Source organism: Anas platyrhynchos, chromosome 19 (assembly GCF_047663525.1).
Source record: "Anas platyrhynchos isolate ZD024472 breed Pekin duck chromosome 19, IASCAAS_PekinDuck_T2T, whole genome shotgun sequence".
NCBI classification, from domain to species: Eukaryota; Metazoa; Chordata; class Aves; order Anseriformes; family Anatidae; genus Anas; species Anas platyrhynchos.
This window is the reverse complement of record NC_092605.1, coordinates 6755150-6782039: the sequence shown is the minus strand read 5'-3', so window position 1 is coordinate 6782039 and position 26890 is coordinate 6755150. Positions and strand designations below refer to the sequence as shown.

General features: G+C 38.8%; 1 protein-coding gene and 1 long non-coding RNA gene across 4 annotated transcripts in view; one reads left to right on the top strand and one right to left on the bottom strand.

Annotated features, from left to right (window-relative positions):
- Nucleotides 1–1466: 1466 nt before the first annotated feature.
- LOC113845558 (uncharacterized) lies at nucleotides 1467–7954 on the bottom strand. Its single transcript, XR_005260102.2, has 3 exons — nucleotides 4277–7954; nucleotides 3894–4026; nucleotides 1467–2985 (listed from the first exon to the last, which is right to left on the bottom strand). It is a non-coding gene; the product is annotated as an uncharacterized lncRNA (long non-coding RNA).
- A 220-nt stretch (nucleotides 7955–8174) lies between these two features.
- SMURF2 (SMAD specific E3 ubiquitin protein ligase 2) overlaps nucleotides 8175–26890 on the top strand; it is a 65418-nt gene continuing 46702 nt past the window's right edge. The window contains exon 1 of one of the 3 annotated variants that reach the window (XM_027471662.3): nucleotides 8175–8555. In XM_027471662.3, the coding sequence (XP_027327463.1) occupies nucleotides 8504–8555 (52 nt within the window). In that variant the 5' untranslated portion in view covers nucleotides 8175–8503. Of the gene's footprint in view, nucleotides 8556–18137; nucleotides 18187–18771; nucleotides 19196–26890 lie in introns of those variants that run through there. The other 2 variants (XM_038165307.2, XM_038165308.2) reach the window with 2 other exon arrangements.

The window sequence follows — 26890 nt, the reverse complement described above, 5'->3', positions numbered from 1 at the left end:
CTTGTGGGGTTAAGGCTTTGTTAGCTATTTTTGTTGTTGAACCTTGCAGATTCAATAACCTGTAGAAGTACATAATATTGTTATAGTTTGATAGCTCTCCTGGAATGAAACTCATTTCTTGAATGAAAATGTTTGGAAGTAACTTGTATGAGACACATGGAAAAACTTCCACTTTGTTGAAGAAACACAGAAAATCAGAACTATAATGTGAGGGCTGTTTTGTTTAAATGATTTACGCTGCCCCAAGATGCTTGCTTTCTCTGCCAACATTAGATAGACAGAGAAGTCTGTTGCTAGCCTCGTTGCCTATCCATATCAGTATTTGTGTCTCCACAAGAGATTGGAATGGGATAAATTGGCCCTCTTGAAATCTCATTTTAACCCCTGACATGTATGCAATTTTGTAAAGCCAGAAACATGGGTTTTTAATACCTGAATATCTAGATAAGTAATGATGGGCAAGGAGAACAAGCTAATTACGCCAAAGTATTATGGCTTATCAGATAATGTTCTAGAAGTTTGGGGGTCAGGAAAGCATCTCTTCTTTCCTTGGCTGCATGGACAGAAGGTACATCATAGAACACTTTTTTACTTCTTCGAAGGCATTGTATACTGGCTGTGGCACAAGCCTGATGTTAACTAGGCTAAGAGAGAGATTTAATGTGGCGGCTACCTTCCAACGTATCACTGTTGATCAGTGGTGTCTAAGGGGTGAATTTGTAGAAGCAGAACTGAGTCAGCTTTTGGCATTGCTGTCAGTGGCACCCTACTCTCGGCATCAGCATAATTAAGACTTGGAGAGACTTACAATATAGGAGATTTTACTGCTCATATTTTGCAGACAACAGAATTATTGTTTCAAATTGATGCTGGGCCACGAGGGATAGGAAAGATTAGAGAAGGCCTGGTATTCCTTTAGTGGCTAAATAATATGGCCTGGTTGAAAACAGTGCTTTATGTCAACTGTTTTAAATAGTTTGGGCTGACAGTCTTCCTAATAACACTTCATTTGTCTAAGCTGCATACCACTGGGACAAATACACAGTGTCAAGTTGAATCAGACTATATCTAGAGACAGATGTTGTAGTACGGTAGTAAATTCTTGATACATGTCACTCAGAGGAGATTGCTTCTAACTGTCTTATTCAGGAAGGTCTTTTATGAACCTATTTATATTAGCCAAATAAATCCAAGGATAAAATTTACAAAGCAACATGAGAAAGTCCTGCAGAATAATTGCATGATGGAACATGCAATTCTTCAGGGAAACCTTAGTAATTAGTTGGAATACTTAGCACATAGCTCTCAAGGCACTTGACAAAGCTAGCCTTCAAAGAGTCCAGCAAAGGCATTGTGTTATCAACAGTATTTCATGGATAAATAAGGTGAAATCAAGCAAAAATTGTCTTTTTTTTTTTTTTTTTTTTTTTTTTGGGGGTGGGGGGGGCAGGGAGGAGGAATTTTTTTTTTTTTTTCAGACATAGACCCTTTAGGCCCAGGTCATTGAAGACCTAGTTTGTACTTTGAGTTGGCACTCCTGCTGATATTGAAGGTAAGACAAATGAGGGAAAATCTTTAGGCCTAAGATATTTCACTATGCTTAAAGACTGTGAAACTAGGCTCTGCCCTTTGTGCTGGGCTGCTAAAAATGCTGTGTGAAATCTGTCATTGGGTCAATGCAGGTTCAACAACAGGGAATGGTGTTGATCTGAGTTAGACAACAGTGCTGGAGATAGAACACTAGTGTAAATTAGAACAAACCCCATTTAATTTCTAGTCATTTGCCCAAGCACCATAACATGGTTTCTCACTTTAAATGAACAATGGACTTACCTCTTTCAGAAAGTGAATTTTAGACTCTGGCTAGTAATAGTAATAGAGTATAATGCAGTAACTCTATTTATGATATGTTAATATCTGTCTTTAAAATCTGTTTGTTTTTTTCTTCTTTTTCATCTAAAGTCACATTAGGATAGTGCTATCCTGTGGGACCATGATGAGGAGGAAATAACATGGCTAAAGAAGTGCATGGAATATCTGTGCATCAGTTACTAATCTGCTCTGGATGGATGGATTTAGAAGTTATCTTAGTGACTAACCACTGGAAAATCCTGTGATATGGGAGCTCATGAATTTTTTTGTAGCCACAGCTGCAGTCATTTCCCTTCAGAGACACATCATTTCCCCAAGACACATCCTGTCTCAGAGGACTATGGTGTCTGCTGCTCCCAGCTTCTGCCCCCTTTTTCAGTAGCCAGCATATGGGTGGAGATTTCCTTCCTAGTTTCTTCTCCTGAAAAGTTTCATCTCAAGCTCCAGCTTGAGAAATGGATTGAATCTTGACCTCTTGCATAAACATTGTCTCTGCATGCCAAAGGGAATCTTAGTGAGAACCAGAGCCTCTGTCCAGACATGTTTCTTCATCATATAACTCTGATAGGTATGTCTTCCATGGCTGGCTTAACTCTCTTTGTCTCTGAGCAGTAACGATATCAGAATTAAACCAGGTATTTAAGCATGTGCATTTGAATACTTGAATGTAGTTTATTCAGTTCACCAACAACCAAAGCAATGCAGTCTGATAGTTATGATCTGCAAATGATAATAAGTAGTTTTGTACAAAATTAAAGTATTGATTGTTAGTTTTCTCTTCCTGAAATGCACAAGCATTTTATATGTAACTTCAGTAGAGTTTGATCTTTTCATACAGGATAGCAACAGGGAAGGTAACAAAAAGGCTCACAATGGACAGAATTCCGTTTAGGAACAAGACAAAAATGCAATGGATCTGCAGTGAATCTAGGAGGTAGGTTTGCTATTTTAACATGTCATGAATGGATTAGAGAAGGATTAAAAGAAAAAAAACTGCTAGAAAGGCAGACAAGGGGAATGGTGCCCATTGCAGTCAAATATGTTGATGAAGGAGGTCAAGGCTGAGAGAGATCACAGAAAGCAGTGTTCTAGGTGGCATTGGGAAGTCATCACCTGCAAAATCAGTGAGGAGGAGAAAGATTCTGCAAGTCAGTTCTGCAAAATCAAGATATCTTTTTTTTTTCATTATCTTTCAGACAATGAAGCAATATGGGGTCCAAACGCATCCTCTTCGGAGATTCTCACAGTAGCTGTGATATCCACTCTGATCACTTACACTCATTGTTCTCTTACTGCACGTTTCAGGACAGTAAGTATTTTGCTTATACTTAAGGAAACAACTTGTTTAGGTCATTGTTCTTTCGAAAAACAGTTTGCCCAGATTCCAGTTTTCACAAAAAAGTTGGAGTCTGAGCTTTGTTATTATAAATTTAGAGTTACTAATGACTGGATTTTACTGAGAGTGTATTGGGACATCAACTTAGATACAGCCTACTTGTTATTAGGCACAGTATTTAGATTGCAAGGGAAAGTTCCTCCTTTGAAGACACTTGCTATTAATTGTGGAAATTGGTTTGAGACAGACAGAACAAGCTAGTGAAGGTTACAATACAATGTCAGGCAAACACACTAGTCTTTAAAATCATGTTTTGCATTAAGATGAATGGAATTGCTTTGAAAGGGAATTAGTTATTCAGGTAAATTGGAGAAGAGGCAGGCTGGTAGTATAAATGTTAACTGTTTTTCAAAATTTCTCTTTTTTTTTTTTTTTTGATAATATTAATAAACCCTTAGTGAAAATAAAAAAGTAAATAAATATATTTTAAAAAAAAGTAAATTATTAACAGTCTAAGAAAGGAAACAGTCTTGTATAAGTATTTCAAACTTTTTTCTTCAAGTGAAATTGGACTGGATAAATCTTAATGGGGTTGCCTAGGTATATATTGCTATAACACTTTTCCATTCAGAATTACACCATTAGGTGGCAAAAATATGCATTTAGCATTAACGATTGCACTTACAATTTAAATGCAACGGAGAGAAAAAGCAAACAGGGGTATAATTCTCTTGTAATCAGCTGTCCATAACTCCATGATCTGTAGTGGTGGTGTCTCCAATTCAACCACAACATTGGGATATTGAGTAAAGGAAGAGCTAGTAGGAAGAAATACAATCCAGAAAAATTTAAATGGTTTCATTTTTCAAAATTAACTGAGGAAAATACTGTTTTAACCTTTCAATTTACTCAGAAAAGCTTAACAATAGTGGCAGAACTCTTGCTTTCTTGATATCATCACAGAGGCTGGGGAAGAATGTAGTGTAACACCAGCCAGCTCTCATTACTGCTAAAGGAATGTGGTGTGATTAAACCTCTATACTGAAAAAAATGGAATGTAATTCTTACATGTTCTTTTGCTTTGAACATATGCCGAGGAATGAGTTTCCAGTGTGCTCTTCCATTTCTAAAGATGCAGAGGACCTCACCTCCAAAAGATTAACAACTATCCTCTTCTGAAAATGAGCACTATTTGGTTAAAGACATTTGTTCACATTTTCCAGTGTCCAAAACCACTGAATCCTTTGAGAACTATCTGTGAATGCAAAGCCTTCATTTTCTTCCTCCTGGGAAATTCAAGAATCAAGGCCCCTTTTTGTGCAGCCATAGAACAAAAGATTTTGTATTTCTACATATTCAAAAATTTCACTAATACCAACTGTTAAATTTGTCCTTCTGAAGTCCTCTACAATGCTGTCAGAGTCCTGTAGATGTCTGAGCTCACCCTCTCTCTGTACACCGTCTCCAGTGTGTACGCAGACTCCAACTGTGTCTCAGTTGCTAACTTCTGGCTGAAGAAGACTAGATGGGACTTCCTCCCGAGTCCAGCAGCAAGGCTGACATCCAAAAAGTGAGCTGTGGGGTGATGCAAGGCACTCCCTTCCCTCTGGATCTGAGCTAGCTACCTCATCTTGAAAGGATTTGTTGCTCAATGATATCAAGTTAGAGTGAAACACAGATCACTTGTCAGCAGTTAATGATGATATTTACTTGCTTACCTCACAAGATCAGCACTATTAGGTGTGAAACCTCTTCTCACTCTTGAAATGGAACTACAGAAACATAACATTTACTGTAACCCATTGGCTTATAAAACCTAAAGCTAGATCAGTGAGATATCTGTTCCATTAATCTGAGAATATTTTGAGAACTTGGGGGATAGCACTGGCACAAGAAACTCTCTGGATCGTAACATTCATGTGGAATTTTTTTGTTGGAAAAGTAGCACTTTCAATCATCAGGTGCTGTCAGTATCTTTGGTCTCCTACATTCCCTGCAGTTCTTGGCACTTTGCAAGGCTCCCTGACCTCTCTTTGCTGCAGATCTTGCACAGATCCTTCACTGAGCTGCTTGTCTTAAATTCTGCTGCTTGGCAATCCTACTCAGTGAAGGGGAGCAATGAATAAAAATGTCGATTTCCCTAAAGAAAATTGTGAGACATCATGGGACAGAAACATCTGTAGAACATCCAGGGTACAGACATTGTAATGCTTGCACAAAGCCAGAAGGGAAGAAAAGAGCATTTTGCATCTGGTGCATTTGTCTATCCAAGTGCAACATAATCTAGGTCATTTCTACAAACTTTAGTCAAGAAAGGACACAGTCCTGACCTAAATGGGATGTGCATTGTCTGTGAGATGCTAATGAGAGATAAAGCCCCCTATTAAATACATACCTACTGAACAGGGCTTTCTTAGGTGTCACTGATGCATTTTGGATATATCAGTAAATAGTCTCAAGTCATGTAGTTTTATTTAAAAAATAAATAGGTATAATCAAATACTACACATCTTTGTGTGCATGGCAGTAACGGTAATCTTGCAGCCACTGCATTCTGTATAGTGACCCAAATGCATGAATTCTCAAATAATGCTCTAACACTCGCAATATATCACAGGATTTTCATTTAAAGGCCTGTTCGAAAATAATTGAAAAATGTATAGTTCAGCAAGTTGCTTTCTGAAAAACTAGGAAACTTCATTAAAAAACACTTTTAATGAAAGCAATAAAATGTCCAAATATTTACTAAGCAATGAAACACTTTATTTAATCCCAATAGTTGTTTTTTAAATATTAGCATTGCAATGAATGTCTGACACACTAGCTATTCTTTAGAAAAAGATCACGTAGCAAGAGTACTATATTTAACATAACCTGAAATACTTTTGTCAAATCATATCAGAATTGTTGAATGCTACGTTGAATGCAGAGTGCATCGCAAGACCCCAGAAACAAATAACCATCACATTAGGAAAACATAGAGTAACCTAGAAAGATGGTAAGCATGTGAAAAGTAGCTTTGTATTTTGTTTTTCTATTCAGTTCAGCAGTGGCCAGGTAATGTTGCAATATTTGCAAGCCATCCGCCATTTGCTTTATATAGGTGGTTTTGGAAATGGATAATGACCTGGCTATGTGAATTTACAGCAGACTGAAACTTTAATTATATGACCTTCAATTATTAAGGCTGATTTTTCTTCTTCCTTTTTTTTTTTTTCTTTTTTTAATGCAAGAATCAGGACACCTGGAATGTCTTTCAGGTACATGTGAATTTATGTAACTATGATAAAGCAGCTTTTAACTGTTTCAGTGCAGCATATAAACCATAGAATCAGCAGGTATATTGTGTCTGTGTTTTGTAGTAAATAAAGGTTAGACTTGTTTCAAATTCTCTTTGCTTGAAATACTGGGTAAGCAATGAATCAGGGCATTATCTCTTGTGCTCTAGCTATACTGTAAAGAAAGATTCTTTACTAACACTTGCTATCTTTATACTCAACAGGCTATTGCACAGGAAACAGACATAATCCTGGCTGCGGAAGAGGCTCAATCCCAGGACTTCTCCATTCCCAGGTGAAGTGACATCAGAGCAGTGGTGCTACTGCAACAGAACGCATTGAAAATTCCCACCTGGAAGAACCTGGTTCTTAAGAAACGCTTTGGGAGGAAGGAGATGTGAGTCTACACATACCCAGTGTGGGGAGGGGACACGTTCTCATTTTAAGGGGGAGAACTTTGAGAATCATATCCCACTTTCAAGGCCTTCAGTGGGAAAACAAACAAACAAACAAACAAACAAAAAAAAAACAGTTCCTGCTCCCAGATTTGATTTAATGAGGCCCAAGACCTGAGCTCAGTCAAGACAGGACAACTCTAGACATGCTAGTTCAGTTCTGCATTGTGTATAACTCCAGAAGGTAAACCTTCTGGGCCATGCAGAATCTACATTATAAACTTTATGAAACATATGACCTATGAAGCATAGGTCATCTTTTCATCCCATGTCTAGATCGTGTTTCATAGCCTGGATCCTAATCTATGACTACCTGTATGATAATACTTTACAGGTTGCCTCAACAGGAAGAAGCCAGTACAATGACAGGACCAAATGAGTTGCATGCAAACGTATAGAATATTAGTAAGGTAGTTAGTAAAACATAGGTGTGTGGTTTATTAGTACAGTTTTCTAAGTTAAACTACTGTGGCAACCTTCACAGCTTTTCTGGGAGCTTTTCCCAGCCTTCAGAGGCCCCTCTGGCACTTGTGCTGGGCACTACAGAAAGCCACCTGAGACTCAGTGCAGCGTGGTGCTCACAGGAGGTGCATGCAGGGTTGGGAAGACCTGGAAGGAGTCACTTTTCCTCCAGGCTGAGAGCTGAATTAGGCCACACAGTGTGAATGTAAGGCCTTTTGTTGACGATGTTCAGTTTTGAGAATGGCAATTAACTGCTAATTTTGAAGAAGCACAGATAACGAGTGAATCAGTCCAAAGTTTACAGTTTCCAGGGCCAGCCTGTGCCACCCTCCCTGCGCAAAGTACTGCCCCAGACCACAAGCGCTCCCGAACGTGGCTGTACCTGTTTCAGTCCGGCTTGCAACTCACACCCGTACGCTCGTTTCCCATTTGTACCTTTGACTCTCCTGGCCCAACCCCCCCGCAACTTCATTATCAACTTCCTCCTCTTTTATTTTTTTCTCTTTTTTTTTTTTTTTTCTTTTTTTTTCCCTTCTCCTTTCAGGCCGTGCCAATCCACCCGCTCCCCCCCTGCCGCCCCCAGCTCTCCCAGGAGCAGCGGGCAGCCCCCAGCGCTCCGCTCACGGCCGGGCCCCGACGAGGAGAGCGGGAGCCGGGAGCGACAACCCCGGGCTGCCGGCGGCCTCCCCCCTGAGGGCAGGGCAGGGCAGGGCAGGCCGAGGGGAGGGAGGGAAGGCGGCCGTCTGTCCGTCTGTCTGTCCGTCTATCGGTCGTGCGGCTCCGTCCCCGGCTTTGTTGTGCTCGCCGCCCGGGCTGCGGGCTAGGGGGCGGGGAAGGGAAGGGAAAGGAAGGGAAGGGAAGAGAAGGGAAAGGAAGGGAAGGCGGCCGCGTCTCCTCCTCCTCGGCGCCGGCCCCGCTCATGGCGACGCTGGGCACATCCGGGCTTCTCCTCCTCCTCCTCCTCCTCCGGCGGCCGCCGCTGCCCTGAGCGCCCAGCCCGACTCCATTAGCGCGTCCCCTCCCCCCGGCCCCCGTCCCGGCCCCAGAGGCAGGGGCAGCCCCGGGCCGGGCAGCGCCGAGCCCGAGCCGCGGCCGGGGCCATGTCCAACCCGGGGGCCCGGAGGAACGGGCCCGTCAAGCTGCGACTGACAGGTGAGGCTGAGCGCCGCGCCGGGGAGCCCCGGCCGGGCCTGCCGCCGCCAGGGCCGAGCTGGGCCGGGGGGGAGCGGGAGGGACGGAGCGGGACGGAGCCGGACGGAGCCGGGGGCTCGGGGCTCGGGCCGCGGGGAGGAGAAGCCCGCGGTCCCCGGGGAGCGGCGGGGAGAGCGGCCGGGGAGCGGGCGGCGGGGAGCTCCCTCCCTCCCTCCCTCCATGTGTATTTGAGGTTGAACCTGGGGTTGGAGGAGTCTCAGGCCTCAGGAGGAGAAGGTTGGGGGGGGGGGGGGGGAAGAAGGGGGACAATTAAAAGAAAGAAAAGGAATGAAAAAAAAGAAGTGAGCTCTTCCTTCTCCTTCCACCCTCTCCTCCCACTGCCCCGCACCGCGGGGTCCGCGCCTCGGCACCGAAAAGTCTCGGCGGGGCCGGGGCGAGGGGAAGCCGGGGGCTGCCCGGGGCTCCCCGGAGCGGGAGAGCCGGGGCTGGGGGAAACTTTGAGGCAGCGGGCAGCTGAGCCTGCTTCCCGGCTAACCCCGCTTTCTTTTTATTTTATTTCCCCCCCCCCCCCCCCCCCCCCCCCGCTTCGTCTTCTCAGTGCGAACTTGAAAGAAACTGTCACACGCTTTGTTTTGATCTCTTTGTTTGTTTATTTTTTTTCAAGCCAACTTCCTTAGTTGAGATTGTGTACAGTTCGTTTGATATAGTGCCTTATGGGGCCAGCCCTATTTCAGAAGCCGTCTAATAGTCACTTGACCTCTAATATTTGAAAATATCATAAAAACTGCTCCTCTACGTGGTCGGAAGAAAAATAAGTTATTTCTATGTACTTAAAGTATCTTGTTTTACATGTAAGAACCCGGGTGAATAGGTTCAGAGAAGAAATACAGAAGTTCTACAAGAGCTTTATTTAAAAAAATACAGAATGCTTTATAGAAAAGAGCTATCTAAAACCATTGTAAGTCCCCTACCCTCCCCCCATAAGATAAACCATATTTTGTGTTTTGTGAGCGCGTGAAGGTAAGCAGTTAGAAGATAATGGGTAATGCTGCAAGTACTCTGGTCTGCAAATAGTGTTTTTAGCCAGCTTGCAAAACAAATGTGTTTTTTAAAAAAATGAAAGAATCAATGTATTTACTTTTGGTGCATCTGAAATACTTTTAGTTTAACGTCTTAATAAAAAGAGGTGGTTTCCTACATATTTTTCAGGGTATGCTGTTTTCATAGGGAAAAATAAAATGCATCTGCTTATGTTTTACTTTGGAAGTACTTTGACTCAATTTATAATTTAGTTTTCATTGAGATTTGTGACTGTCTATATATTGCACTTAGAAATAAAGCTCTTCATTTAAACATAGCTGGGATATAGCAGGGGACAGCACTGCCTTGTTTTTGCAGAGTGTTTTGTAGCTTTCTGTTCAGGTTATTGCTTTATTGATGCAGTACTTTAATGCTTTTTTTTCCTGATTGCTCAGACATGCTTATCTTTGAAACATTAAAAATAGTCTGGAGCCTTTTGTAAAAGTATGGAAAATACTGTTTACACAGTTGTCCGTTTCAGCTTTATATTTTGTGTTCTATTTTGTTTTATATTTATATTATTTTTATTAAGGATTAAGCATGTCATCTAATCCTGTCTTTGACAATATAAATACGTTATAGGGAATGTGATTGTAAGCCAGAAATAGGCTGTGGTTTTATATATTGAGGAGACTGTGTAGTTGAGCAATCAGTCCCCAAAAGAAGCAGGTATGTTCTTGAGGAATGTTTCTGAGATTTTTATCATTTTATATTTTCAGAGGGATGGATGAAGGCAAAATTGTCTTTAAAGGGACTATGCCCCATTTAGCAGCTCTTTGCAGTTGCCGAGTACCACTTCTGTTTTTTGGAAGCTTATATGAAATATTAGCCTATTTCTCAAGTTAGAAAGACTTGAGGTATTTTATGCTTTAGCTAAATGTATGTTGTTCTGTATAAAGTCATTTGTTCTAAGGAAGTTTTACATGTTTAAGGAAAGCTGTTAAAAGCATTTAATTTTATTAATTGAGCTGACATGTTGTCAGTTCTTGCCTAGGAATAGTTTTAAGGATTCTGTGTGGTTTCTATTACCCTGTTTGATTGGAAAAGCAGTTTGAGAACTCTTGAATTCTAAAACTGTTTGGAATTAAAAGAATCTGTATATCTCAGTGTTTTTAAAAGTTTATTCTCAAACTTACAAATGCTATATAATCTTGATTTTCTTTGGCCTTATGACACTAGCAGTCTTCTGTTTTGGCTTGAATATTTATAGGATTAATTCTGTAAACGTTGTGTAATACTTATCTTTTCTGTTCATTATCTCTAAATTAGATGGTATAGATTAAAAATGGATTTCAAGAACTGGATTCAATTAGCAGTTTTTCAGGACATAAACATTAAAGGTTTAGATGGAAAACATTGTTTTGACTGACTGGATAAATGACAGGGTAATGTTTGATGTGAGTCCAAGAACTGATCTGGAGCTAGTGCCCAACTTCTCAGTCCATCTTGAGGAGCCAAATAAAATATTTAACCTAGGCCTCATTTTGCAAAAAAGGTTGATTCTTTGTTGGGACCTTAAGAAAGTTCTGAGAAATGTTTGGCATACCTTTACACTAAGTGTTTAACAGTTTATTTAGGTCTGGGTTCCATAACAGAGAAAAACCACAGCGGTGGCATACTTCTAGTAAGTTTTTATTTAGTTTACAGTGCATCTGTGTTATATGTTTCTTCAAAGATTATTCTTCTGCTTGTAGTCTTAGATGTCTGTTGTAAATATCACCCAGGTCTTTAGTGATGTGTATGTTGATGCATTTTGCACAGTCTTGAACTATGCTAGATTATTGTTAAAATACAAAAATTATGCCTTCGATGAAACTTCTAGTATGGGGGTATAAATGTTTGTTTATGATTAAAATATAGGCAGCGTAATTTAGATTAGCTAAAGCCTAGAGTCGTGCTGGTCTTCTCCAAAATTTATCTTAGCAGCTTGTAATAATGTTATCCAAGGAAGCTGTAATGTAAGGAAAATTCCTTTAACTCTGTATTTTTTTTACCACTACTTTATCTAGTCCAATTCTGAGTATATCTGAATTCTATTAGAACTGCAAGTGCAGTCATCCCCTTGCATTTTTACTGTGATTTTTCCTGGTGTTTTATTGAATTTGTGGATTTGTAAATATACTATACTCTTTTTTAAAGCCACCCTCATTGCTGAAGACTATGTTAATCTCTTATTTTTCAAACCAAGCAATGACCATTGCTTCCGTTTGCTCAGTAAATATTGTATGTCCTAACCTGTGAATTTTCTCATGTTGAACTAGTTACATCTGCCTGCTTTCATTTACAGTGACAGTTATCTGAATGAAGTCTGTAAGGCTGTCCTTATCAAGCAGAAAGATATTTTCGAAGTCACTTTGAAATCCGCAAAGCTACGTGAACACTAAACTATATTGAGTTAAATAAAGGCTAATGCATAATTAAACTTAGTTTAGGTCTTCCAGCTAGCATTTGTTGTCAGAAGAGTTAACAAGTGAAGATATTCTGATAGCTACAAAGCACAGTTATGCTGTATTATACAAGGTTGTAATAAATGTCCCACAGACAGAGTGGGAATGGGCTGGGAAAGTTTTGTTGGTAAAGAGTCGGAGGCAGGCCTGTAGAGCTGTTAGATCTGTCTTTCTCCTTCCAGTGGGCTTTCAGGTTGCCTGACAGTTTGCTAATTGAGGAAATAAAAAGCACTGGATCTGTGTGTTGGAGAAAATGGGTAGCATCTCATCTCCTTTCTCTCTTGTTGATTTTACTATATCTTAATTTCTTACAGTAGGAAGGTGGTACTGTACTTTACTATAAGGTTATACTATTGAAGGCAGAAAGTGCTACATTCCTAGGAAGTCTTGCTATGATACTAATAATAATCCTTGAGAAAGGTATATATTAGTTAGATAAAAACCAGAATATTCTCGAAGTTTTGCAACATAATGTGGAATGTCCAAACCTTTTAATTTTGTTAGAGGCAGGGCTGAGGTTTATGGATAGCGGAGTCTCATTTTAGGAATAGTATTATTGATTGATGGATAAAAGTAGCTACCTATATTTTTGAGCATCAAGGCTCTGGTTTCATAGTTGCCTTAAATGGTAGTGCAAGTCTAGATCAGCTTAAAATCAGAATTCTGGCTCTTTTCCCTTTGTAGACCCTCGTTTTACCTTCCTCCCCTGTCCCTTGTGTTGACTCCAGCAACTATGTAGCTAGCTGTGTAATGAGCTGAAAACTAATCCTACCAAGAAGAAATGTTTCTTCGCGGTGAAGGGATGTGCCATGAGAAGCTGAAGAGAGGGCAGGACTGCTCCTTTGACCAGCAGCCTGTATTTAGATGGGCTTTAGTCAACAGTAAAACAATGGGGTTCCTTCACGTAAGGTGTATTTGACTTAATGACTTGACTTACTAAAAACTAGCATTTAAGAGATTGGAATCAATAAATTACATAGTAGCTGCATGAAACTAGTCCAGTTATTACAAAGTCAATAGGCATGTATCTAGTAGTAAGAGTGTATAGGGAATGACGGGTGCTCCATATTTTCATTAAAGTGTTAAGTGTGTGTTTTGTATGTATATATAAGTATATAGAGAGATACTTTGTGTATGTGTATATATATAGTGTGTAGTTGTAGATAGTTATATACATATAAATCCAACTCCGTAGAATTGCAGTAAACAACTGAGCAGCTGTATAGAGCATTCTCAACTGCTTGTTTCAGTGGGATCAGCTTATATGACAGAGTTTTATTTGTCTGGGTATAAAATTAGGTATTTGTGATCAAGGATATGCAATGAGATATAGTGGCAAAGATCAAAAAGGATTTGGAGAAGGCGATCATAGTAGGAAAACCATCCTACACAAACTTCCAGTTAAAGGAGTAAGAAGGCCCGATATTTGTCCTTAGTTGTAGAATAAGGAAAGCATCGGGTGAAAGCCTAGTGGAGGATTTATGTTTGTAGGTAATGTATGGGACGTATGTAGGAGACAGATGGGAAATCCATAGACAGCTCTAGTGTTTAGAAAATAACAAATAAAGCTGGGAGGGGAATAAAATAGAATTGGAAAATAGTTGGAAATAGGTTGGAAAAATAAATAAAATAGAATTGGAAAATAGTTGGAAATAGGTTGGAAATAGGTTGGAAAAATTGTCACTGGTTTTCAGAATTGCACTTTTCAGTTACATTTAAAGAGCTTAAGCTATACCATAATGTCTGTCTGCGTAGCTGAGTAACTCAACTATCAGTGACAAATTCTTTTCTGTTTTCTTTTTTGTTAATCACTGAAAATCTGATCAGGCCCAAGATGAAGACATTTTATCTTTGTGTCCTTAAGGTGAATGAGTTGATCCCTAAAAGAAGACAACTTTTAATGTTTTGTTCTGTTTTATCTCATGGCCTTTGAAGTGTATCTTTATCCTTGCTTTGCCATCTTACCTAAGATGACATCTTGCCATTGGGCCACATCTTTCTTGCATGTGTTTGAAGATGTGGGTAATTTCTTTGGGTGTCTTCCCTCCTGTCATCGCAATAATGAGATGACCGGACTTCTGACGCGACTTCATGGCACGTGTACATTGCTATGCCGGCTGTTTTGTGTGTGCTTTATTACATAGAATTTAAGTGTTCATGACACATGCGGTGTCTGAGATCATTTTAGTGACTTCTGAGAGGCTGGTGAAGATTAATGTCAGTAATATTAGATAATTCATACAGGAGCAGCTCCTGTTTGTTTCTGCTATTAGCAAAGCGCATTTCCTCTTGGGGAAAGAGGATCAAAATCTTGTGGGATGTTTGACGATAGTGTATTCAAGGAAGCAAACTGTTGACTTTTTCTTGCTACTTAAACTTTAAATACTCTCAGAGAAAGCATAGATAAGAATGCTTGTAACTTTAAAGAAATCTTCATCTGTAGATAACAAAGCTCGGGACTAAATTGGCTAAGCATTATCATCTCAGTTTAAGTGGGGAAACAGGCCCAGAATAGAGAATTGACATGGTTGAGATCATAAAAAGGATAAACCAGGTAAAGCTGGGATTTAGAGCCATTATCTTTTGACTTTCTGCCCATGGACATGGTTCTTCTTGAACGTAAATCCACAGAAAACGTGGTTCTGTTTTGGGCCTTCTGGGACTATGCATTTGGGGTGATTCAGGGTCAGTTCTCTCTCACACAGTATATTTGTGTTATGCTATCAGCTGTATTTTAGCATGCTGCGGGTTCTTGGCAATTACATTTTTATACTTTAAACTACTTAAGAGATTTTTTTGGTTGTTGCTCAGGGAAATTAAACTAAAAGGATTGATCTCTCCAGAAGTGTGTAAAAGTACTGCTCAGCTGATGTGTTACTCATATCCTCAAAATTCTGAAAGTGAAAGAAAAAGCAATATTTCAGTTTATATGGCTGTATCCTGTTGCTAATTTTCTGGAAAGAGTTGATCAGTATGTATTTAACACAAGTGACAAGGATTTTGTTGCAGAAAGGGAGAGTTGCTCCAACCATGGCTTTGGTGGTGTCATTTGCTGCTGTTCAGTGTGTACTTTCTATAATGAATTCATTTAAGTTGTTTCAAATATGCAGAGCACTTACAAACTGTTATTTTCAGGTCACAGTAAAAATATGTACCCAGGTTCTACTATTCCTGCTTAAATTAGCATGTGTGGTGCCGTACTGCCACAGACGCGGAGTGACAATGCCATGGTGCGAGCACTTCCACCCACAGCACCATTTTCAGGATGCACGCATCCCTCTGTTCCGTGCTGTGCTGGCACACAGGATGGGCTGAGAAATATATCTGAGTTAAAATCAATCTCTTCCTCTCATCCCTCTTTTTAACTGGGCATAGAGGAGGTCTGTTGTGGGTGGGCTTGTGTGTGGGTGAGCAGTGACTTAAGCCAGCCAGGTGCTTGCGGAACAGCAGGCTGTTTGTGGGGCTGGGGGCCTACCTTATCCATCTCAGGAAACAGTTTTAAACCAGTGACATGCATTCATTTTTGTTCTGCCTTGACCCAGATTTTAATATTACTAATGCAGTTAAGTGGAGTCAGAACTAATTATATCTGTAATGATGCTTCTTTTTAACATACCTAGCTACTTGATGCGGAGTTCGGTGTATAGCTGCATAAATAAATGCAATTATAGATGCAATCATGCTCGTATTTAATTGGAGGTGAGAATCTGTATCAGTAATAGTAGGGATGCTTCCTGAAAACTTGAGCCAACGTGGTGATTTTTTTAATAATACAAATAAAGACCAGGCTGTGTGCTTCTAAAGTTGCATGTGGCAAAACTGCTACTTTGTGCAAATCGTAGGAGCGTAGATGGAGTGTACTCAGTAAAAGTTCGCTTCACTTGAGTAAAAGGTAGTCAGCTACATGCAAGTGTTCTTAGGGAAAAATGTAAATGTACTAAAATGAATCATCTTTCTTGGTGGGGGAAGAAAGATATATCTGGGTTAGAGTGTTTATGACTATGGCTTGTTGAAAAAATAAATACATTCTTAAATGTGTGTTTAAAAGAACTGAACGTGTCCAGGTAAAATGTATAGAATTACATTCATGCTTAACTGCCTGAGATGAGAAATTTGTCATGTTAATTATGCCAAATATTTAGGTGTCCTTATGGCAAATAATTTTTCAATTTGACTCTTAACAGATATTTTTTACCCTTTTATTGTTCTGGGTAGTAGCATTGTTCCTAGGTGTAGAAATATTAAGGTGTCCTTTTTGTTGTTTAGTGGCATAAATACTTCTGTCATGGTTTATAAGAGGTGATATCAAATGTGATCTAAGAAACTTTGTGAAAATGGAGCTGGTGTAGGTAGGTGTTTAGTGGTTGTTTGGAGGGGAAAAGAGTCACTAGTAATGGTGAAACAGGACAAGGAAAGGCAGATGTGTTCAGGAACCAGCTGGAGGAGCTGCACTGACAGAGGGATGTGGAGGGGCAATACAGTTCTGTCATTTTAGAGTGGAAGCAGAAAACAAAAGTAGGGTCCTGTACTTGGGTAAAACATACAGAAATCTCCATCGTATTTCATGTTGCTGGTTACAAATTCTGCTCTTAGCCATGTAGTAGTGATGATTGCGTTTTGATCATGCTAATATTCAGGCATGTATTTTAAGAGAGAGACAATATATTCATGCTGTGAAGTACAACATCTAAATGGTAGTAGAGCTTTACTCTTTAAGAAATTAAGGAAGACTGCCACCTTCAAGCTGGAGTTCACAGTGTATGAGGTATTAAATGACCAAACTTTAAAGACAGGTGTAATGCCTGTTAAAATGGAAACTTTCTAGAGCTTTTATTTAGAGAATTCTAGGAGAAAGTTAACAAATGTTTTATGCTGCTATTACAGAATCTTCCTAGTAATCAAAGCCTGTGAACAACTGTAAAAATCCTAAGTGCCGTCTTTCAGAATTTTAAATGGGTCATATAAGTAGTGTTCCCAAGTGTCTAATTAGCAATTCTGGATGTTCAGTACAAGGTGTTAGGAATCTGGGTGAACAGAATCTTCAAATGTATATATCACACGTTTTTGTAAGAAACTGTTGGTAAAGTGTGGATTGGGGAAAATTGCTATTGACCTCTGGTCAAACTAATTAATGCTGCTGCACATGTGAAATGCCCATGCTTTCTTATAGAAGCAAATGCCATCTGTAAATTCAAGATGCCAGGCAATAATCAGGGCATGCCTTATATAATTGTGTATTTGTTAAAAAGTTGAAGGCTTTGAATTTTTGTGATTGTACTAATGCAGGATTGGCTGAGATTTAGCCTGAAGTTGTGATGTCAAGTTCTATGGTAGCCTTTTTGTGAGAATCTTTCACGTTTGGGATCTCTACTTAAGAACTGGGTCGAAGAATGATTTTAAATATTATTGGTTTCTACTTAATTCTGTAAAAGGGATAGAGAAGGCCTTTACGGAGAAAGCGGCTTACAGTAATTATCAGTGGTATAAACATCATACCTGGCTTGTCAGAAAATAGTTGTATAGTTTCTCACCTCTCCTTAAATTGTCTGTTCCTGCCGTTCATAATGCCCTCCCCATACCTGTCTTAATAGGATTTTAAAATTTCTGTAGTCCTATCTAAGACAAAGCTTTTGGTACCCCTCCCTAACAGCAAATGGTTATTCTGCCTGGGGAGCTGCAATATATCCCGATCTACCCATGTCTCGCTTGCTTCTGTGACCAAGAGATCATGAAGAAATTTCTATTCATTTGTGAGATCTGAATGTGGCATTGTGAATATGTGCCTCGGATTTCCTCATTACAATATTTATCATTTTTCCTGAAAGTTCCTTTCCTCTGGTGAATTGTTCATCCTGTAGAATAAGTCAGCTATTTCCTGTGTATCAGCATAATGTAACTTAATCTATGCAGGGATAGTGCTTTGGACCCCTTCAAAAGCTTTATATTTTGCGTACGTTTGTTGAAATTTAGAGACTTTGCTCTCCACATTTAAACAGTTTGTAATGGTGTGGGCCAAGACTGGGGATTTACTCATGTTCTGCACCCGCCTGCATCACTGGAGTAGCAGTAGATGGAAAAAAATGGCCCTGGACAGTTTGACCCCTGTGAGTGTTACATCCGCACTTGAGCAGTGTGGGGAGCGACGGTTCCTGCAGTTGCTTCTGCCTCATGTAACTTGAATTCAGTTCTGAGTTGCTTTGTCTGTATGAGCATCTTTGCTTTTTATTCACTGTCAGTGGAATTTAGAACTACAGTTGAACCTGTAACACCAAGCTGAAGCCCATGACACCATCTACAGTTGGTGCTTCTCATTTTTTTTCAGTTGCTATTAAGTTAAGTAGCCTGTTAACACATTTTTCATGCCCAGTGCTTAAATTAGGCTGAATTTATTTTGGGAAGTGTCTGTTAAAATCTAACCCTTTTCAAGGAGATAAAAAATTTGTGTCTCAGATCTTGTATTCTTGGGCAGGACATTATCAAACAGGGCTCTGGTAGTAGGCAGATGTCTTTGAGTCAGCAAAGTAGTATCTGATTCAGCAAACAGCTGGGGACAGGAGCTGAGCATGCGGGGAGACCGCCTCATCCTGTTAATGCTAACCTTGGTGGTGTGAAGAAGGGCAATAACCAGAACACTGAGGGTTCAAAAGTTGGGTGAGGGTGGAGAAGGGCGTAACCTGAAACAAGGAACCACCCGGCACTAATGGACAGGAGGTGGAGACTGATTTTGGCAGCACAAGACGCTGGGAATGTTTTGGTGCCTGGACTCTAAGGTTGCAGCAGTGAACAAGACCCAGGCTTGCAGGGACAGCATGAATTCTCACCTCTCTGAAGTTTTTAATGCTTGGCTTTGTGATGCTGTGTCTACAATGTTACAGTTACTGATTTGAGTATATGTCTTACAGGAAGCTGTCCTCATATAGCAGAGGTGCTTTATGAGAACTAAAGATATATAACATGCAAAGAATGCAAGCAGTTAAAGGTAGATAAGAGGACAAAAGTTGAAGAACAAACAGCAAGAAAGAAACTCCACACTCCTCTTCAAAAAAAAACCAACAAATCTCCCACCTGCTACTTTGCTCTGCATGTTCATCACCTTGATCCTATGTAGAAGAAGTAAGGAATTAAGGGCTAGCATCTAAGGGGCCATGATTCATAATATAATTCTAAGAAAAGCTTGCAGATAAGATCAGGATTACTTCTTACATGTAGAACAAAAGGAGTTCCTCAGCTTTTAGCTGAAGCGTGGTTTGTTTATTTTTTTAAATCCTTGATTCTAAGAAATGATGCAATGTAATGGCTACTTCATTAATGCTAGTATTTTCTTGCTTAAAAAGGGTCAGAAGACTTTCTATTAATTGGGTTCTGTAGATTGTGATGTTTCCTTGTGTAATCTACGTGACACCTATTTGCAAAGATTTTGGAGTTACAGATAATACTTTCTGTCATCTAAAGAGTTATCTGTTGATGATGAATTAATTGTGTGAAAGATTTGACCTTTTTTTTAGTTATCTTTCTCTGTCTATTTGATAATGCATTTGTATTGATCCTGAATGGTTTATCACTGATGTTTCCTGATGGATTTTGCATTCTGTGTAAAGATATGTCTATAAAAGAGGGGGGGACCGCTAATTTTACAGTGTGTTGCCACCAGATTTGTACAGGACCAGCTTGCTGTGATAGCTGAGTGATATAATACACTGTGCTTTGCTTATACTGAGTGGCCTGTGCTGTGAAACAGTTTGATCTTTGCTCCCATTATCTATTTAACACATACATTTTTGAAAATATTTACAGTGAAGGAGGAACTCAGAAATTAAATGTAGGGCAGGTGTATTTCCAGCAACAGAAAAGGATTGCGTTGCATGTTAAATATCTCTTAGAGACCTCTTCCGAAAATGGCTATATATAGACAAAGTGAGGAGAAGTTTTAAGAATGATATCAGATGCATTTTTTTATTTAGTTAACTAAAAATAAATGAACTGATAGAATGTGAAACTGCTATGTTTCACTTTAAATAAACTTGCACTTAACCGTGAAGGTCTAACCATGAAGAAGAGCAGCTTTTTTTTTTTTTTTAAACTGTTTTCATATTTGTACAGCGTTACTTCTTCATTCCTACAGTGATTCTTTTTTCTTTCAGTGTTTAACTGACAAAAGGTCAAAACACAGTCTGTCCTATGAAGACCTCTTTCCCAAAATGTTGCTCTATTTCTCTTCTTTGTGAGCTTTGGGCAATTATCAAGACATTAAATTCTTGATATGTTCAGCTGATCCACTTTTTCATGTTTTAAGGTCTGTGAAAGCCCTAACTACTTCCTGGGGAATTGTTTAGCAATCCCTGTGATGTTACTGTCTTGAACTTTCCAGAGCTAGATGTCTGTTTCATTTTCAGGTATACTGCATGCATCACCTTTGTGCTGAAATAAGCATCTGTTTATCAGTTTAACAGTGAGTTGCCAGTGTTTGAGAGGTGAGCTGTATCTTTGTTATGAATATGAACCTAAATAGCTGAAGAATAGAGTGTAGTTTGTATCAGATAGGGTGCTAACAGTATGTTATGGAATTACCTTTTTCTAACCTTTTTGTTGTTGTTATTTGAACACTTTTTTTTTTTTTAAGGGCATGCTTTCTTCATTTTATTGGGTTGTATTTAAATTTCTTAACAAAAATAACTATATTGTAAATATTTTAATTATAGTGAACTATTTTATTGTTTCAGAAGTAAATGAATCATATTCTGGGTTATTTTTTCCTGGCAAATATTTTTCTTTAATGATTACTTGGGGCTAGCTTAAATTGTACAGATGAATAACACTTGAAATACAGTATGATTCATCATTGCAAATGCTACAGTGAGGAACCTTGTAAAAATATATACAGACCTTTTGCCTTTTATTGCAAGAACAATAGCTTTACAGGGGACTAGACTGATTGTAGCTGTTGTGGGGCAATGAAACAATAGTGCTTCTTAAGTGCATCCAGAAGTGGTGGCCAGTTTCTGTAACTAAACACTGTCATTTCTCTGTATGCTAGAATCAGCACTCTCAGAAGTGTTATAGCTTGGTAGTCTGCCTCAGGTAGGTCTGTAGAGATGGGGGTTATTGTGTGAGAATGGCATCACTTGTTAAAGTCCCTGAATTGGGACCTTGGACAATTGTCGTGTCCACAGCCATCACAATCTCTTGTTGCAGCCTTCATGTTCTTCTGTTGTCTGCACATACCCACAAAGTTGTATTGGTTGCCTGTAGGTGGGCTCACGCTAAATGTAACTACGTCATAGCAATCTTTTCCTATATGGTTGCTAAATTGCTGTCAACTGCTCTGAATTATGTTTGTTTGTTTTTCCCTGCACCCATTTTTAGGAACTTGCTACAACTTTTCTCACTCTGAACATGTGGTAGCAATGCTGTTTGTGCCTTTCTGTGCACTGCTCCCTGCTATCTGTAATGTAAAAGCGATCTGTGCCAAGCTACCTGTAGTGTAAATGGCCTGCAGTTCTTTCCTATATGGAGGTAGTGCTCTTAATTTCTCATATTTTACTATTGCTTTGTTTGTTTGTTTGTTTGTTTTGCTGTGAAGTCAATCGAGACATTGGCCTGTGGTTGAACATTGTATGACTATTTTCATCAAGAAAAACATTGGTAGGGATCCTTAGCTAGTCTACACTTGTAGACTATTCTTACATATTTAATATATTTTTATATATTTGTAGCAAATACAGGTTAGTTTTGCTAGCAAATGCAGCAGAAGCCAGCCGTAGGGTGATGCAGAACCAGCTCAAAGTTAATGGCCTCTGCATTGAATTGCAGTTTCTGAGTTGTCTTTAAAGTCAGTCGCAGGTGAAGGAGTTCAGGTGCAGCTCCTCGGGTATTCAGCAGGCATTCACGGAGCCAGATTTAAATGCTAGAGCTGAGTAAGCAGTTCCACGGCCCTCTGAAAACAGAAGAGAGGAATGTAAATACTTCATATTTTCTTTTGTTAGTGGAGTGGATGTGTTCTTGTATTTTTGTCGATTATGCTGTTTTAAAATATTTGGAAAAGTATCATAACATCTAATATAGACAAGTATACACAGTAAACTTTAAAGTGCAGTTGGAAGTCTGGGCACCTGAAAAGAGTCCACTTCCTGCATCTGCAAAACTGATGTATGTAATGTAGAATGTAAAGTTAAGTTCTAGTGTGGTTTTTGTTGTTGTTTTTGTTTTTAGGAACAGAAGTGTAATACACAAATTGTTTTTTGATGTTTTTAGGTAGGGTGGGTTTTCTTGTTTGTTCGTTTAAAAAAATAAATAAATAAATTCTCTTTAGCCCTTACCCTACCCTTCCCTTTTAAGCTGCTGTCCGGACAAATATTTGTAAACAGAAAGTAAAGCAGTTTCTTCTGCATGCACAAAGCCCTGGGGAAAATGAGGAAATGTTTTAGTGTGTGTGAGGCTTTTAATGCTTTCTTTTGCTCTGATTTATCTTTCAAAGAGATGTGGAGGTCTGCCTAAAAAGCTGGAATATGCTCCCTGTGAGCTTATATTACCTTAATTTAAACTCTATTGCTGAGACTCAGGAATTCATGGACAGAATGACCAGAACACCAAATATTACTTTTTTTTTTTTTTAAAAAAAAAAAAAAAAAAAAAAGCAGTTATTGGATAAACTGGTATGAGCCCAGCTGCTGTGGATAAATTGATTTTGCTGTTGCTTTAAATCTATGATGTGTTGGTATTTTGGCAGAGTAAGAAAAACAAGGATATTAGAAAGTAATTTACTGCACTGGGATTAGTAAAGAGTGTTCTGTTTCTATGATTGGGGCAGAACAGGATGGTTTAGATGTGTCTGATAAACAGGACGAGGTCTAGTCTGACAGCTGGCAACAATAGTTTTTTGCTCAAAGTCAGGTGTACTAAATTAGCAAATCTATTACAAGGATACAGGAGAAATCTCACAGAAGACAGCCTTGTAGGCAGAAGTGTTGCCAAATGGGAAATGATTCATCGTCTCTGAATGGGATGAGCACTGAGCAGAAGCAGTTTAAACCTCAGACTCCTTTGGCTCATAAACCACCAAATATGCGATTAACACTTTATCTCCTCCAATCCTGTGTTTTTTATTGTCTCCTGAACAGCAGCCTATATTTAGCATCAAAATCTACTAGACTTACTTAATTATTCTAATTTCTCTTTTGTAAGTTTGGACATGTATAGGTACATTTTCTGACTTTAAACCATAAGATATTTGGATGCATCCTAGAAATACTCCAATCTTATGACCCTTTGGCAATATTACTTTTTAGTGAGGACTGTTATGCATCTGGAATGCAAGCATGACATGAGGGACCCTGGCAGGACTTGGTGAACTGACTTCAGTGTAGTGCTTTTTTGTTTGTTTTTGTTGTTTTTATGTTTAGTGAAAATACGTAATTAGCAAGAGATGTAGTTTAATGTAGCGTGCTAGTTTGAGGGTGGCCATTGCATTTTAATTTTTAGTATTTTAAAAACTTGTCTTTCTTTAACACTGACAATGCCATTAGTATTCTGCAATACCTGAAGAACAGGCCAGGCCTCTCAATATTACAAATAGGATAAATACTTGTGAATTCTTAAATTTAGTTAATGATCAATGCAAAAATCAGGTACAGTGTGCAAAGCTATTTGAAAAGATATAGAGGATGGAAAAGGTTTGTGTTCCTGAGTTTCAGTATGTCTCTGTTACTGTTTAATGTAAGGTATCGTATCAGCTCTAAGATATGTAGATGATAGAGAAACTAAAGGAATTAGGTCATTGGAAGTTGTTTAGTATTAAATAATTGAGATGCAAGAGGAAAAATGATTTTGCTTGCTAAGTTAATACATTTCTATATTTTTCGTGCCTGGGATAGCACTGGGTTTAGCAGTTGAAATATCCAAGGAACAGTGTGCCTAGGAAAGTAATGTAAAATTCCTCTGGAAAATGGGGTCTTGCTTCCTTGCCTCTTCCCGTGCATGTGTATAAGAAGGAAATGGTAGGAATCAGGAGGAGCAATGTTTGGTAAAATGTTTTGTGAGTGCAGCTGCAAGAAGTTGAGGGTTTCTGGAGTGAAAGGTATGAGAGTAAATGAGGTCCTTCCACTTCTGTGCCCCCTCAAAATCCCCTTCTTGTCCACTCAGACTTTCTGAAGCTCATAATTGGTGTTTGAGGTCAATGGAAATACTTGCTTGTTACATTTGAAAGCCATTCTGTCTTTCTAGATGCCTGGTAATAAAATCTCCTCCAGCTTCCTGGAAATAGCTGGATTTTTATTCATTTGCTATTTTGCTAGAAGTGTTGATTCACAGTGTTAAACTTTTTACATTAGTGCTTTACACTCCTTCCTCTTTCAGTTTCACCTACTAGCCATTGTTTTTCTTGTGCTTCACTCTACTGCATATCTGCTGTGTGTGCTCCTTTCTCAATAAAAAATAAAAATCCTTTTTTTTTCCACCACTTGAACATTGCATCTTCCCAAAAGATTTCTGAAATTGTAGTTTAAATTGCATAGTAAGCTTATTTGGTGTCAGGATTCTTTCTTTCCATATTATTGTCAAGCTATTTCATCCAAATCCCTTAGTGTTCTGTTTCTTTAAAATCCCTTTCATATTATTTCCTACGGTAGTACATAAATTGTACTGATTTGATTAAATTTAAACAATTTGTGTAAAAGCAAAGCAAAACAATGAAAAGTTGGTGCTTTAGTGTAAGTTTCTTTACTTTTGTTGAAGTAAATAGGATTAAACATCCAATTAGCTCATCTCTGTTTAACAGCAACAGCTTCTTAAACTGTTTGGATTTGTTCTGTAGAACACATCTGTTTATGCAGAGAAACTAAACTGTATCTGTTAATATTAAAGGACTGCAGTGATGTAACTAAATCCGTTTATAAATTGTATAGTGCATTGATTATAATCACCTCTTTGAGATTTGGAGTCACGGTTTTCTGATTGGGGGGAAGGCTGAACTGAGGTGCGTGAGATCTTTAACAAGGTATGGGTGTGTGATACAGTCTTACTTTTCTGTATGTACTTCCTGTAAGCAGTTGGTGTTTTCCCCATTTGTATGGTATTACATTTCTGTAGGTAGAGACACCAAGTAGTAAGAGTCATCAGCTTAATAACCAGGTAAAGGTATATGCAGTCCACCAATCTTTCTGCTGACCATGTTTTTTGGCAGAAGCCTTTAATAAATATTATTTAGAGCAAGACCATACTTCCAAGTAAATTGAACTGTCAAGCTGAATAGAGAGTCAGTTTCTAGAGTTGAAAGCACTCCATTAAAAGGCTTTTCACCACAAAAGTAAATAGAGGGACATTGTGCTTAAATATTTCAACTACATTAAAGAAGGAGGAGGAGGCAGGATCCCCATTCTATCAGTGAGATAAATCACAATCCATGTCTGAAGTTGTAGATGTTGGTAATACAGTACGAAGATCTAAAGAGTACGTCATCTATCTGTATTTCCCCATACAATGTGATTTCAGTACATCAGGTGTAGTAATAAAACAAAATTGTGCTGAATGCGGAGTTTAGATTTGTGAAGTACCTAGGGTAGATCCTTAACCAGTGATTTTTACTAGATAGTTTTGAGATCACGATCCTCATTAACTCTTTAACATTGATTTTTTTTAAGAAATTATTTTTAAAAAATGCACTCAAATACTTCAAGTTTTATTTTTGAAATGCCAGAATCGACTGCTTTTTTTTTTTTCCCCAGAAAAATTCTCACCTTAGCTATTGTCACATTTTAGGAATTGCTTCTTACAAAGCCGCTGACAATTCTTTTATTAGTGTATTAGTATAGAGATATTTGCAGTATTTCACTGAAGAGTGACACGAGAATTTGTGTGAGTATGAAGGGTAAATAATATGCATCCTTTTTCTTTTTTTTCCTTTTGCCTCTTCCCAGAAAAGCCCCGGCAGTAGCAGAGTGTCCCACCAGGATCATGTTTGTAGCAGAGAGAATTTTGAGACTTCCTGTTTAAATCAAGTTTGTGACTGTGTCCTGACAGACAGCAGTGATCCTGAAGTCTGAAAAGCTTCTGGTATCTACAGCTCCTCATACCCAGGAGCCGGGGTTAGCTGCAGGTGCCTCTTGTCTGAAGCCCTTTTTAAAATTCAGGGCATTTTTGTCTGGTTGGTAATTAGATCATGAATTTCTTTTGTTATTGCCTCTGCTATAGCTCATTCAGAGGGTGGAGAGTTTCACTGCAGTGAGACAAATCCGAGGGCTCTGCTTCTTGTTAGCGTGTTTTTTCCCTCAGTACATTTCCATAGGTACATGAAATACATCAGACGGAACAGAGCTATAATTTGTTTCTTGTTAGCTTTTTTCCCAACTCTTGTTCCTATGGGGGCAGAGAAATATATGGGTAAATTTCCGTGTTGAGTTTTTTATTTGCTCATCCTCAGAGGAAGAATCCTATGTTTGCTAAATGTTTTGGGGCATGCGACTTCATAATTTTGGACTAACCACTTCAGTCTAACCTGGGTCTTGCTGTAAAAACTAGCTGCTGGGATTTCAAACGTGTTTTTGAGAACTGAGGTAAGATTTTAGCATAATGATTCTTAAGAATTTGAGATGAGAGCATCCCCTTTTCCTGACATATTAAATAATATTTCTGTATTTCTAGGATAATACAAGTAATGCTCATAAAAGAGTTTACTTTGCTTACATTTGAATTCTAGTAACCACTTCTGCAGGTTTGAATTTAGGTGATCTTGGTTATGTTGCATTACTTTATTTTAAAGGAATTATGTTTTTAATACTGCAGGAAGGTGAATTACATTTCATTGCAATAGAGAGG